The sequence below is a fragment of the Echiichthys vipera genome, assembly GCF_963691815.1.
Source record: "Echiichthys vipera genome assembly, chromosome: 21".
NCBI classification, from domain to species: Eukaryota; Metazoa; Chordata; class Actinopteri; order Perciformes; family Trachinidae; genus Echiichthys; species Echiichthys vipera.
Genome location: NC_139846.1, coordinates 25,641,099 through 25,656,098, shown reverse-complemented (window position 1 = coordinate 25,656,098; position 15,000 = coordinate 25,641,099). Strand labels below are relative to the sequence as shown.

The following is a 15,000-nucleotide window of genomic DNA, read 5'->3' as shown; positions in this document are numbered from 1 at the left end:
GTAGAGACACACTGTAGATCTATATAAGTGTGTGTGTGTGTGTGTGCGGGTGTGTGTGTGCGTGTGCGTGCGTGTGTGTGGCGCCTATCTCGCGTTGAACTTCACATCCCGTCTATTCCGCGGATGCTCACTAAGCCACACTGTAACCTTGGGGCCGGTGCGCGCATGTTTGTATTCCTCAGTGTTTTTGTGACGTGCGGTGGGAGTTTTTTTTGACTCTTGTTTATGATTTTGGACGGCGTGCCACGGCTCGTCCTTGGCGCTGGCGTTTTGTCACATGAAAGCCTCGCCATCGGCCGCTGCCACGCTGCTCGGGCACAGCGAGCGCTTGGCAACGAAACAAGGGGTTTTCTCTGCAACTTTGTCACGCGGAGAGTCGTGTTTCACTTCCTCCAGAGCCGCACACTCAGCGGTTTCACACCTGACGCCTGCACCAGTGTCAGAATGACTCGTCTTCACCCGGCGCTCGGTCAAAAGGAAGATCTGTAGGATCTCTGCACTTCCTGTTCCCTTGTTTGGGAGTCGGTGTGTTTGTGTCTGTGTCTGAAAGTGGCGTAAAATCATCCCAGGGTCCTTTTCTGCACCTACACTCGTCATTAACGTAACAACTGTTAACGTAGAGATCCAGGAGAGATGCTAACAGGCGGACGTGGCTAACAGTGATTAGCTCGGGGCAGTACGGTGAAGTACTTACCTACTGGCCCCTGTACCAGCTCCTCTCATAGTAAAGTCCATTACAGTGGAAGGAGCCCATTGGTGCTTTGTTGTGTGTGTAGGGACTCTTCTCATGCTGAGTCTCCTACTGCTGGACATTAGAGAGAATGCAGCTTTAAGTGGAGTCTCCCCCTGCTGGACATTAGAGAGAATGCAGCTTTAAGTGGAGTCTCCTCCTGCTGGACATTAGAGAGAATGCAGCTTTAAGTGGAGTCTCCTCCTGCTGGACATTAGAGAGAATGCAGCTTTAAGTGGAGTCTCCTCCTGCTGGACATTAGAGAGAATGCAGCTTTAAGTGGAGTCTCCTCCTGCTGGACATTAGAGAGAATGCAGCTTTAAGTGGAGTCTCCTCCTGCTGGACATTAGAGAGAATGCAGCTTTAAGTGGAGTCTCCTCCTGCTGGACATTAGAGAGAATGCAGCTTTAAGTGGAGTCTCCCCCTGCTGGACATTAGAGAGAATGCAGCTTTAAGTGGAGTCTCCTCCTGCTGGACATTAGAGAGAATGCAGCTTTAAGTGGAGTCTCCTCCTGCTGGACATTAGAGAGAATGCAGCTTTAAGTGGAGTCTCCTCCTGCTGGACATTAGAGAGAATGCAGCTTTAAGTGGAGTCTCCTCCTGCTGGACATTAGAGAGAATGCAGCTTTAAGTGGAGTCTCCTCCTGCTGGACATTAGAGAGAATGTAGCTTTAAGTGGAGTCTCCTCCTGCTGGACATTAGAGAGAATGCAGCTTTAAGTGGAGTCTCCTCCTGCTGGACATTAGAGAGAATGCAGCTTTAAGTGGAGTCTCCTCCTGCTGGACATTAGAGAGAATGCAGCTTTAAGTGGAGTCTCCTCCTGCTGGACATTAGAGAGAATGCAGCTTTAAGTGGAGTCTCCTCCTGCTGGACATTAGAGAGAATGCAGCTTTAAGTGAACTTCTCCATCTTTATTCTCCAGTCTGAAGCCTCTAACTGCGTCTTTGTGGTTGTTTCATCGTCTCCGATGTGTCCGCACGGCGTCAGCCCTCAGATTTATCACGTCAGAGGGCGAGCGGGGGAACGGAGCGGGGGAACGGAGCGGGGGAACGGAGCGGGACGTGAATCGCAGATCGTAAAACCAAAAAAGAAGAAACACCGCGGAGGTCAAATGTGCTGACGAGCGACTAATTAATTTATAATCACGTAAAAACGGGAGAAAACTCATCTCTCTCTCTCTCTCTCTGTCCTTTCCATTCTCTCCATCATTCAACCTCTGACAGGAGACGAGACAACCGCCCTTTGTCCGTCCCACTCAAATATTTGTCCTCACACACACACACACACACACACACACACACACACACACACACACTCGGGGAGCATCCCTGATCCAGACAAAGGGATGTTGCATTGCAGAGGCATTGCAGCAAAATGGATTATTGCTCCTAAATCCACTTTTACCTTTAGCTGCTGGTGTCATATTACACACACACACACACACACACACACACACACACACACACACACACACACACACACACACACACACACACACACACACACACACACACACACACACACACACACACACACACAGACACACACAGACAGACACAGTTATTAACCCACTGAACTAAAGGAGACGGTTAAGTTTAGTCACTAAAGGAGACGGTTAAGTTTAGTCACTAAAGGAGACGGTTAAGTTTAGTCACTAAAGGAGACGGTTAAGTTTAGACACTAAAGGAGACCGTTAAGTTTAGTCACTAAAGGAGACGGTTAAGTTTAGACACTAAAGGAGACGGTTAAGTTTAGTCTCTAAAGGTGACGGTTAAGTTTAGTCACTAAAGGAGACGGTTAAGTTTAGTCACTAAAGGAGACGGTTAAGTTTAGACACTAAAGGTGACTGTTAAGTTTAGACACTAAAGGAGACGGTTAAGTTTAGTCACTAAAGGTGACGGTTAAGTTTAGACACTAAAGGACGGTTAAGTTTAGACACTAAAGGAGACGGTTAAGTTTAGTCACTAAAGGAGACGGTTAAGTTTAGACACTAAAGGAGACGGTTAAGTTTAGACACTAAAGGAGACGGTTAAGTTTAGACTCTAAAGGAGACGGTTAAGTTTAGACACTAAAGGAGACGGTTAAGTTTAGACACTAAAGGAGACGGTTAAGTTTAGTCTCTAAAGGTGACGGTTAAGTTTAGTCACTAAAGGAGACGGTTAAGTTTAGACACTAAAGGAGACGGTTAAGTTTAGTCTCTAAAGGAGACGGTTAAGTTTAGACACTAAAGGAGACGGTTAAGTTTAGACACTAAAGGTGACTGTTAAGTTTAGACACTAAAGGAGACGGTTAAGTTTAGTCACTAAAGGTGACGGTTAAGTTTAGACACTAAAGGAGACGGTTAAGTTTAGACACTAAAGCAGACGGTTAAGTTTAGTCTCTAAAGGAGACGGTTAAGTTTAGTCACTAAAGGAGACGGTTAAGTTTAGACACTAAAGGAGACGGTTAAGTTTAGTCACTAAAGGAGACGGTTAAGTTTAGTCACTAAAGGAGACGGTTAAGTTTAGTCACTAAAGGAGACGGTTAAGTTTAGACACTAAAGGAGACGGTTAAGTTTAGTCACTAAAGGAGACGGTTAAGTTTAGTCACTAAAGGTGACGGTTAAGTTTAGACACTAAAGGAGACGGTTAAGTTTAGTCACTAAAGGAGACGGTTAAGTTTAGCCTCTAAAGGAGACGGTTAAGTGACGGTTAAGTTTAGTCTCTACAGGACTTGGTTCAGATCAGATAAAGGTGGATTCTCTCAGTTCTTCAGGGACTTGAACCCGCGGTCCTCCGGCTCACAGTCCTGAGTTTAATAACGGCGAGGACTCTGACTCAGAGGCGAGCAGCCGTCACGCTGCGGTGGCAGACTCGTGTTTGATGGGGTGGAAAAGGTGAAGACGCCGTTCATCTTACATGAGGAGAAAAGGTCATGTGACACTTCCAGACAATATATCGCTGGACCACCGCGGACGGACGGACGGACGGACGGACGTGGTCCTGCCGCGGACGGACGGACGTGGTCCTGCGGTTCGGATCCCTTCAGACACACACACTGAAGCAAACCTGCCTCTTACTCTCTGATCGAACGTCGCTCTGCGGCTGAATCACCTCCTCTCTCCTTGTCTTCATGGTCACGTGTCTTCTTTGGGACTGACCTTCTTCCTAGCGTGAGATCGGCACCATATGTCTGTTCCCGTGGCACCGCACGCCACCGCACACGCACATATGCACGCCACCGCACACGCACATATGCACGCCACCGCACACGCACACATGCACGCCTACGCACATGTAGACACACACACTGCTGACTTTAGTCCTCCAGAGGGTCCACGCTTCTGTAACCCGGGACTCTTTCAGCGACTCATGACTCCACACAAAAACACCAGGCGCCCCCTGATGCTGTCTGGCACAGTCACCGCTGAGGCAAAGGAGACTCCACTTAAAGCTGGACATTAGAGAGAATGCAGCTTTAAGTGGAGTCTCCTCCTGCTGGACATTAGAGAGAATGCAGCTGTAAGTGGAGTCTCCTCCTGCTGGACATTAGAGAGAATGCAGCTTTAAGTGGAGTCTCCTCCTGCTGGACATTAGAGAGAATGCAGCTTTAAGTGGAGTCTCCTCCTGCTGGACATTAGAGAGAATGCAGCTTTAAGTGGAGTCTCCTCCTGCTGGACATTAGAGAGAATGCAGCTTTAAGTGGAGTCTCCTCCTGCTGGACATTAGAGAGAATGCAGCTTTAAGTGGAGTCTCCTCCTGCTGGACATTAGAGAGAATGCAGCTTTAAGTGGAGTCTCCTCCTGCTGGACATTAGAGAGAATGCAGCTTTAAGTGGAGTCTCCTCCTGCTGGACATTAGAGAGAATGCAGCTTTAAGTGGAGTCTCCTCGTGCTGGACATTAGAGAGAATGCAGCTTTAAGTGGAGTCTCCTCCTGCTGGACATTAGAGAGAATGCAGCTTTAAGTGGAGTCTCCTCCTGCTGGACATTAGAGAGAATGCAGCTTTAAGTGGAGTCTCCTCCTGCTGGACATTAGAGAGAATGCAGCTTTAAGTGGAGTCTCCTCCTGCTGGACATTAGAGAGAATGCAGCTTTAAGTGGAGTCTCCTCCTGCTGGACATTAGAGAGAATGCAGCTTTAAGTGGAGTCTCCTCCTGCTGGACATTAGAGAGAATGCAGCTTTAAGTGGACATTAGAGACATTTCATTAAAATACCTTTATTTAAAGCTTTATTTGTCATTGACCCATAATCAACCTGACCTCAGCGCTGCTCCCTCTTTGTCCAAATACGGTCACGTCTGGTTTTAAAAATCCAAGATGGCGACGGCCAAAATGGCGGTCCACAAGCCAACGTGTGACGTCACGCTGGCCACGCCCATCTTTGTTCTACAGTCTGTGGTTTGTGACTGAAACCTGTGAAAGCGCAGGAGAACATGTAAACAGATGTTTGTCTCTAACTCCTCTGTGATGTGTTTCCAGCTCCATGGACCAATCAGCATGAGGCTCGTCAACAGCCCCCTGTCCTCGCTCCTCCCCCTCCTACGGGCCCCGCCCCGCCCTCTGCTCCATCGCTGCTGTCTGTCAACCGGCTCGACCAATGGCGGCGCACCGTCCTTCAGGTGCCTCAGCACGGATGGCCCCGCCCCTCGCCCCGTGATTGGTCAGGACTCAGTGGACGTGTCGGGCCGCTCGTACCCCCGCGATGACTTCACCAACGTCACGCCCAAGATCTTGGACAAGGTCGGCCGCAACCTCCACAACCAATCACATCATCCTCTGTGGCTGATCAAAGAGCGGATCAAGGCGCACTTCTACAGGTACGTCACCGTGAATGCAGCTTTAAGTGGACATTAGAGGGAATGCAGCTTTAAGTGGAGTCTCCTCCTGCTGGACATTAGAGAGAATGCAGCTTTAAGTGGAGTCTCCTCCTGCTGGACATTAGAGGGAATGCAGCTTTAAGTGGAGTCTCCTCCTGCTGGACATTAGAGAGAATGCAGCTTTAAGTGGAGTCTCCCCCTGCTGGACATTAGAGAGAATGCAGCTTTAAGTGGAGTCTCCTCCTGCTGGACATTAGAGAGAATGCAGCTTTAAGTGGAGTCTCCCCCTGCTGGACATTAGAGAGAATGCAGCTTTAAGTGGAGTCTCCTCCTGCTGGACATTAGAGAGAATGCAGCTTTAAGTGGAGTCTCCTCCTGCTGGACATTAGAGAGAATGCAGCTTTAAGTGGAGTCTCCTCCTGCTGGACATTAGAGAGAATGCAGCTTTAAGTGGAGTCTCCTCCTGCTGGACATTAGAGAGAACGCAGCTTTAAGTGGAGTCTCCCCCTGCTGGACATTAGAGAGAATGCAGCTTTAAGTGGAGTCTCCTCCTGCTGGACATTAGAGAGAATGCAGCTTTAAGTGGAGTCTCCTCCTGCTGGACATTAGAGAGAATGCAGCTTTAAGTGGAGTCTCCTCCTGCTGGACATTAGAGAGAATGCAGCTTTAAGTGGAGTCTCCTCCTGCTGGACATTAGAGAGAATGCAGCTTTAAGTGGAGTCTCCTCCTGCTGGACATTAGAGAGAACGCAGCTTTAAGTGGAGTCTCCCCCTGCTGGACATTAGAGAGAATGCAGCTTTAAGTGGAGTCTCCTCCTGCTGGACATTAGAGAGAATGCAGCTTTAAGTGGAGTCTCCTCCTGCTGGACATTAGAGAGAATGCAGCTTTAAGTGGAGTCTCCTCCTGCTGGACATTAGAGAGAATGCAGCTTTAAGTGGAGTCTTCTCCTGCTGGACATTAGAGAGAATGCAGCTTTAAGTGGAGTCTCCTCCTGCTGGACATTAGAGAGAATGCAGCTTTAAGTGGAGTCTCCTCCTGCTGGACATTAGAGAGAATGCAGCTTTAAGTGGAGTCTCCTCCTGCTGGACATTAGAGAGAATGCAGCTTTAAGTGGAGTCTCCTCCTGCTGGACATTAGAGAGAATGCAGCTTTAAGTGGAGTCTCCTCCTGCTGGACATTAGAGAGAATGCAGCTTTAAGTGGAGTCTCCTCCTGCTGGACATTAGAGAGAATGCAGCTTTAAGTGGAGTCTCCTCCTGCTGGACATTAGAGAGAATGCAGCTTTAAGTGGAGTCTCCTCCTGCTGGACATTAGAGAGAATGCAGCTTTAAGTGGAGTCTCCTCCTGCTGGACATTAGAGAGAATGCAGCTTTAAGTGGAGTCTTCTCCTGCTGGACATTAGAGAGAATGCAGCTTTAAGTGGAGTCTCCTCCTGCTGGACATTAGAGAGAATGCAGCTTTAAGTGGAGTCTCCTCCTGCTGGACATTAGAGAGAATGCAGCTTTAAGTGGAGTCTCCTCCTGCTGGACATTAGAGAGAATGCAGCTTTAAGTGGAGTCTCCCCCTGCTGGACATTAGAGAGAATGCAGCTTTAAGTGGAGTCTCCTCCTGCTGGACATTAGAGAGAATGCAGCTTTAAGTGGAGTCTCCTCCTGCTGGACATTAGAGAGAATGCAGCTTTAAGTGGAGTCTCCTCCTGCTGGACATTAGAGAGAATACAGCTTTAAGTGGAGTCTCCTCCTGCTGGACATTAGAGAGAATGCAGCTTTAAGTGGAGTCTCCCCCTGCTGGACATTAGAGAGAATGCAGCTTTAAGTGGAGTCTCCTCCTGCTGGACATTAGAGAGAATGCAGCTTTAAGTGGAGTCTCCTCCTGCTGGACATTAGAGAGAATGCAGCTTTAAGTGGAGTCTCCTCCTGCTGGACATTAGAGAGAATGCAGCTTTAAGTGGAGTCTCCTCCTGCTGGACATTAGAGAGAATGCAGCTTTAAGTGGAGTCTCCTCCTGCTGGACATTAGAGAGAATGCAGCTTTAAGTGGAGTCTCCTCCTGCTGGACATTAGAGAGAATGCAGCTGTAAGTGGAGTCTCCTCCTGCTGGACATTAGAGAGAATGCAGCTTTAAGTGGAGTCTCCTCCTGCTGGACATTAGAGAGAATGCAGCTTTAAGTGGAGTCTCCTCCTGCTGGACATTAGAGAGAATGCAGCTGTAAGTGGAGTCTCCTCCTGCTGGACATTAGAGAGAATGCAGCTTTAAGTGGAGTCTCCCCCTGCTGGACATTAGAGAGAATGCAGCTTTAAGTGGAGTCTCCTCCTGCTGGACATTAGAGAGAATGCAGCTTTAAGTGGAGTCTCCTCCTGCTGGACATTAGGGAGACTGCAGCTTTAAGTGTAAGCTGTGTGTGCAGTAGTCTGACGCTCTAACTCAGCTGCTCCTGTGTCGTCCCGTCCTGTTTCCCGTGCTCGTGTCTATCCTCGCAGCACAGACTGCTGACTGACTCTCTCCGCGGGCTCGACGCGTCCTCGGGGACGGGCGAGTGTAAAACTCTGCTGCAGTGAAATATTGTTACGCTGCCGGTTATTTTCCACACTCGCCATAAAACTCCAACGCACACAGCAGCTCCGCGCATTAATGCTGCATTAATAAGTGATTAAGTAGTCGGCGAGTGCGTTGCGTGACAGTGGTTTATGGCTCTGCCATTTCAGCGGCCGTGAACTTCCCTCTCTGCAGACGCCGGCGTGCTCTGATGGCAGCGGGGCGCACGCTCTGAGGACACCCGGGGGCTGCTGGGTAATTCTCAAAGCAGATGAAAGCTTCATCAACAGCTGCTCTCCATTCCTGCTTTCTTTTGTTTGAGACTTATTACAACATGAATAAAATATATTCATCCAGAGCAGAGTTAGGGCGCACTCCCACTGTGCCTCCGTCCCGTGCCCCAGCATGTTTCACGGCTAAAGTCTGGTTCCTTTGACCAGTGTGAGTGCAACCGTACCGCGTCTAGGAGCGGCACGCTTGCCGTCCACGGCCCGTTTGGGAGAGGTGGGCTTTAGTAAAGCACGTTTGCACGTGTACGAGCACGAGCGTGCGCACGTGTACGAGCACGAGGCCTACGGCGGTTCTGAGGTCATTTCCTGTGCGCCTGTTGGGACGTAGAAAAAAGAAGGAGGGACCATGCGCGGACATTTCAAACAATGGCGGTGAAAGGTTCACGTTGGTGTGATGCGGAGGTGGAGTGTTTACTGCAGATTTGGTCGATGAAAAGATTCAAAAACAGTCGACAAGACGCACAAAAACTCTGAGGTCTACGGAAAGATCTGGAAACAAAGCCACGCATCGCCATGACGTCATCAATGCGTGTGACGTGTTACGGCGTGATGACGTATAGGCAGCAAGAAGCATTCTCCGAGGCCCAGGTAGTGTGAGTACAAACGGGCCTGGAGGGGGGGACAAGGACCCTAAAGCACGGGGCACGGGACGGACGCACAGTGGGAGGGCGCTCTAACCTGTGACGGAGGCACAGTGGGAGGGCGCCCTTAGTTAAGCCACTGTTCTGCAGGGGGGTTGTTTCCAGACACCGGGTCGAGTCCCAAACTCTTGGACGTCTTCGTCTGATGTGAAGCTTCTGGGCTTCGGTCAAACTAATGACATCAACAACATCATACGTGCAAGTCATACCGGATCAGTTAAAGGTTGAATCTGCAGAATGAGCAGAACTCCGCCATCTAGCGTCTCAAGATCGTAGACGCTACAACAAAAAATAACTCCAGCAGTCGGGTTGCCAGGTTGGTTGCTGAGTGTGTCAGCGATCAGCCGGCTCCATGTCAGGGAGGAATCAAACAGGGGAACCACTCATTTGGACTAAGCAGAATTAAACGTTAGCCGGTCTTTCTTTGAGCGCTGTGTGATCCGTTAGCTCGCTCTCAACTCCACACGAGTCCTTGTTTCTGTAGCAACAACAGTCAACCCTGGCAACCCGCAACGCCCGCCGCTATTGGCCGCTACCATGGAAACAGAACGGGACAGAAAGTCATCGTCAAACCCAACAAACATTTAAAATATTCATTATTATTCAGTATAAATTCAATACTTTGTGTTCTCGTTCAGTATCGCACACGTCTCTTCGGTCAGTGCCGTGTCTGTGCATTCATATCTAAGCTCCGCACCAACTCCTGTGCAACCTTCCGCAGCTCTTACATCGGCCGCTGGGGCAACCCGCTCTTCTCCGTCCACGACACCCTGAGCCCCGTGGTCACCGTGGAGCAGAACTTCGACAGGTCAGCGCTGATTTGAATTGAACATCAGACACAATATGACCGTGATGTTCTGTTAGAGTCCGTGAAGTGAATCTTTTGGTGTGATTTGATTGACAGCTTGCTGATCCCGCCCGGACACCCGAGCAGGAAGCGAGGAGACAACTACTACCTGAACAGGTGAGTGACGCCGCTCAGGATGGACGATTTGAAGACGAAGACGCGTTCGTCGCTATATTCGCGTTACTTGTCATGTGAAAATTGATGGAAATGCGCGTCTACGACTCCGACGTGCAAGTTGAAATTACATTATAGATTATAACAGCAGCAGGAAGCGTCATGTAGGACCACTGCAGCAGGCACCACCACCATCAGCAGAGACCTGCAGACAGGACCACTGCAGCATGCACCACCACCATCAGCAGAGACCTGCACACACAGGACCACAGCAGCAGGCACCACCACCACCAGCAGAGACCTGCAGACAGGACCACTGCAGCATGCACCACCACCATCAGCAGAGACCTGCAGACAGGACCACTGCAGCATGCACCACCACCATCAGCAGAGACCTGCACACAGGACCACGGCAGCAGGCACCACCACCATCAGCAGAGACCTACACACAGGACCACGGCAGCAGGCACCACCACCATCAGCAGAGACCTGCACACAGGACCACAGCAGCAGGCACCACCACCATCGGCAGAGACCTGCACACAGGACCACAGCAGCAGGCACCACCACCATCGGCATAGACCTGCACACAGGACCACAGCAGCAGGCACCACCACCATCAGCAGAGACCTACACACAGGACCAGGGCAGCAGGCACCACCACCATCAGCAGAGACCTGCACACAGGACCACGGCAGCAGGCACCACCACCATCAGCAGAGACCTACACACAGCACCACGGCAGCAGGCACCACCACCATCAGCAGAGACCTGAGAGACGACAAAGCACAAACAACTCCAGGGAAGAAGTTGAATTAGTAACATGCATTGATGAGACATGAATGATACAAACAGAGAGGAGAGAAGCTCAGAGGATCAGGAACAGGATGATCCCCCGGCAGACTAGGCCTATAGCAGCGTTTATAAGAACAACATCAGCTTAAACATAGCAACATTGCTAAGGGCTCGTAAGCCCTGAGTATATAAAACTTTGGACACTACATGCACTACTTTTCATGCAACTTCCTCGTGTCTATAGTGTGCGGTGTGATCACAGCTGTAACCTGAGAGTGACAAAGGACAGGACTTCATGGATGCAACAAGTCCATTTTCCAACCCGGACCATCTGTTGATCTGATTGATCACTTTAATGTTGTTTAATATCAGAAACGTGTCACCAAGACGGATTTAACACGCAGATGAAGCTAATTTTATGGCTAGCTAGCCGGGTCGCTAGTTCCACCGTGCCTTAATGCTTCAGTTTGTCCTGATCGGAGCATTTAACAGCTCTGTAACGTGAACGCATCCTGAACTTGTTTCCTGTTCCAGGAGGACGATGCTCCGCGCCCACACCTCGGCCCACCAGAGGGAGCTGGTGAGCTCCGGTCTCGACGCCTTTCTATTGGCCGGGGACGTTTACAGGCGGGACGAGATCGACGCCAGTCACTACCCCGTCTTCCACCAGATGGAGGGAGTCCGCCTCTTCTCCAACCACGAGGTAGACTTCAACATTTGGTCGCTTGTCAGTGGCTTCTTATCCCTTTGCTGCTTCACCACATCACCACGCAGACTCTCTTAGTCCTGTTTTGGTGGAGGACCCGTAGACGCAGAACACTATAGACGTAAGAGGCTCCTTAAGTGTCCCGCGTGTCTCCAGCTGTTCTCTCAGGTGCAGCACGGCGAGGATCTGTCTCTGTTCGAGGCCGGAGGTCGGCGGACGCCACAGAAACAGGAAGCTCACTCTCTGGAGGCCGTGAAGCTGCTGGAGTTCGACCTGAAACACACGCTGACTCGACTCGTCACGCACCTGTTCGGAGGAGGTGAGACACACCTGAGACACAGGAAGCACCTGGATGTGTCTGAGTTTCACTTTAATGGGCTCATCACTGTCATCCTCATCTGCTTCTTCTTCTTCGAACTCTTCCTCCTCTTCTTCTTCTTCTTCCTCCCGCTCTTCTTCAGATCTGGAGGTCCGGTGGGTCGACTGTTACTTCCCCTTCACTCACCCGTCCTTTGAGATGGAGGTGCGTTTCCAGGGCGACTGGATGGAGGTGCTGGGCTGCGGCGTGATGGAGCAGGAGCTGCTGAACTCAGGTGCACACACACACACACACACACACACACCCCTTACACAGCCTTGCACAAGGGCTCGAGGCAGCAACAGGTACAGCCTCAGAAGCAATGCATGCTGGGTCGTACATTGTATAAGTTTTCATTATTATTCCATGCAACAAACTTTATAAAATATACTTTTAACTGATTATTAATTATTAACTTCCCTTACGGAGCAACGTAAACAAAGAAAAGTGTAAACGCTAACGCTCTCCGCACTGATGAATAATGAAAAGTTATTAAAATACCGTCAGCTGTAACTCAGATTAACTCTAATCCTCATTTGGAGACGAGCGCGGATCAATACGCGCCCTCTCCGCGCCCTCTCCGGGCCCTCACCGCGCCCTCACCGCGCCCTCACCGCGCCCTCACCGCGCCCTCTCCGCGCCCTCACCGCGCCGTTCCTTCCTCCTCTTAGTAGCTGTCTTATTTTACTTCACTGCTCTGACTAAATTATGTTTTGCGGAGAAGCTTCTTCCTGAGGGACGGAAATATATGTATTGATTTTATTGAACTACTAAATATTAATGAGTCAACGTCTTAAAATAAACAGGATTTGCTCAAAGGCTTTGGTTCAGAGACACTTGAGAGGTACTTTGTTTGCTCTACTTCAAGTTTGCGGAACTTTTGTTTGCTCTACTTTAATTTTGCAGAACTTTTGTTTGCTCTACTTCAAGTTTGCGGAACTGTTGTTTGCTCTACTTCAAGTTTGCGGAACTTTTGTTTGCTCTACTTCAAGTTTACGGAACTTTTGTTTGCTCTACTTCAAGTTTGCGGAACTTTAGTTTGCTCTACTTCAAGTTTACGGAACTTTAGTTTGCTCTACTTCAAGTTTGCGGAACTTTTGTTTGCTCTACTTTAATTTTGCGGAACTTTTGTTTGCTCTACTTCAAGTTTGCGGAACTTTTGTTTGCTCTACTTCAAGTTTGCGGAACTTTTGTTTGATCTGCTTCAAGTTTGCGGAACTTTTGTTTGCTCTACTTTAATTTTGCGGAACTTTTGTTTGCTCTACTTCAAGTTTGCGGAACTTTCGTTTGCTCTACTTCAAGTTTGCGGAACTTTTGTTTGCTCTACTTCAACTTTGCGGAACTTTAGTTTACTCTACTTCAACTTTGCGGAACTTTTGTTTGCTCTACTTCAACTTTGCGGAACTTTCGTTTGCTCTACTTCAACTTTGCGGAACTTTCGTTTGCTCTACTTCAACTTTGCGGAACTTTCGTTTGCTCTACTTCAACTTTGCGGAACTTTAGTTTACTCTACAAGTTTGCGGAACTTTTGTTTACTCTACTTCAAGTTTGCGGAACTGTTGTTTACTCTACTTCAAGTTTGCGGAACTGTTGTTTGCGAGCTGTATTAGAGCAGCTTTAACCATTAGTGTTCTGGTGGTTTTTCAAAATAAAAGCCCTTTTTGGAGCTAAACTGTGCATATTTTGGCCGTCATGCTGTTTGTTCGCGGAACTTTTACTTCCTACAAGTTGGTTTTAGTACTTTTATGAGACGCAGTAGTGTGTTGATAACTCTCTCACACGCGCACACACACACACACACACACACACACACACACACACACACACACACACACTCGGGTCAGGGATTGATTTGTTGATTCGTCCAGCAGGATGTTTGACACATGGAAACTGTTCACAATGAAAGAGAACAAACACACACACACACACACACACACACACACACACACACACACACACACACACACACAGACACACACACACACGCACACACACACACACCTCTCTCTCAGTCAGTCGGCTAAGTGGCTATCTTGCAGCTTTGCCCTTGAACAAAGCTGCAGCGCCGCTTCACTTCACCGCTGCTTGTTCCAATCAATAATACATGCTTTAAAACGCTGTGTGTGTGTGTGTGTGTGTGTGTGTGTGTGTGTGTGTGTGTGTGTGTGTGTGTGTGTGTGTGTGTGTGTGTGTGTGTGTGTGTGTGTTAAAGTTTTCTACGGTTTCCTAACTTAAACGACACCCTTTCACAATAAAAGCCCCTGAATGTGTAACTGTCGCAGCAGTAGTCACTATAAAGGTGACGGTTAAGTTTAGTCTCTAAAGGAGACGGTTAAGTTTAGTCTCTAAAGGTGACGGTTAAGTTTAGTCACTAAAGGAGACGGTTAAGTTTAGTCACTAAAGGAGACGGTTAAGTTTAGACACTAAAGGAGACCGTTAAGTTTAGTCACTAAAGGAGACGGTTAAGTTTAGTCTCTAAAGGTGACGGTTAAGTTTAGTCACTAAAGGAGACGGTTAAGTTTAGTCACTAAAGGAGACGGTTAAGTTTAGTCACTAAAGGAGACGGTTAAGTTTAGTCACTAAAGGAGACCGTTAAGTTTAGTCACTAAAGGAGACGGTTAAGTTTAGTCTCTAAAGGTGACGGTTAAGTTTAGTCACTAAAGGAGACGGTTAAGTTTAGTCTCTAAAGGAGACGGTTAAGTTTAGTCACTAAAGGAGACGGTTAAGTTTAGTCTCTAAAGGAGACGGTTAAGTTTAGTCACTAAAGGAGACGGTTAAGTTTAGACACTAAAGGAGACGGTTAAGTTTAGTCACTAAAGGAGACGGTTAAGTTTAGTCACTAAAGGAGACGGTTAAGTTTAGACACTAAAGGAGACGGTTAAGTTTAGTCACTAAAGGAGACGGTTAAGTTTAGTCTCTCAAGGAGACGGTTAAGTTTAGTCACTAAAGGAGACGGTTAAGTTTAGTCTCTCAAGGAGACGGTTAAGTGTAGACCACTAAAGGAGACGGTTAAGTTTAGACTCTAAAGGAGACGGTTAAGTTTAGTCTCTAAAGGTGACGGTTAAGTTTAGTCTCTCAAGGAGACGGTTAAGTTTAGTCTCTAAAGGAGACGGTTAAGTTTAGTCACTAAAGGAGACGGTTAAGTTTAGACACTAAAGGAGACGGTTAAGTTTAGTCTCTAAAGGAGACG

The 15,000-nt window shown here is 48.5% G+C and overlaps 1 protein-coding gene across 2 annotated transcripts in view; it reads left to right on the top strand.

The window, feature by feature from the left end:
* The window catches only part of fars2 (phenylalanyl-tRNA synthetase 2, mitochondrial), a 107,327-nt gene that overhangs the window by 9,337 nt on the left and 82,990 nt on the right, over nt 1-15,000 (top strand). For both annotated transcript variants that reach the window (XM_083936388.1, XM_083936389.1), the window contains 6 exons: nt 5,189-5,526; nt 9,712-9,798; nt 9,895-9,954; nt 11,281-11,449; nt 11,609-11,771; nt 11,914-12,045. In XM_083936388.1, the coding sequence (XP_083792514.1) occupies nt 5,207-5,526; nt 9,712-9,798; nt 9,895-9,954; nt 11,281-11,449; nt 11,609-11,771; nt 11,914-12,045 (931 nt within the window). In that variant the 5' untranslated portion in view covers nt 5,189-5,206. The remainder of the gene's footprint in view (nt 1-5,188; nt 5,527-9,711; nt 9,799-9,894; nt 9,955-11,280; nt 11,450-11,608; nt 11,772-11,913; nt 12,046-15,000) is intronic.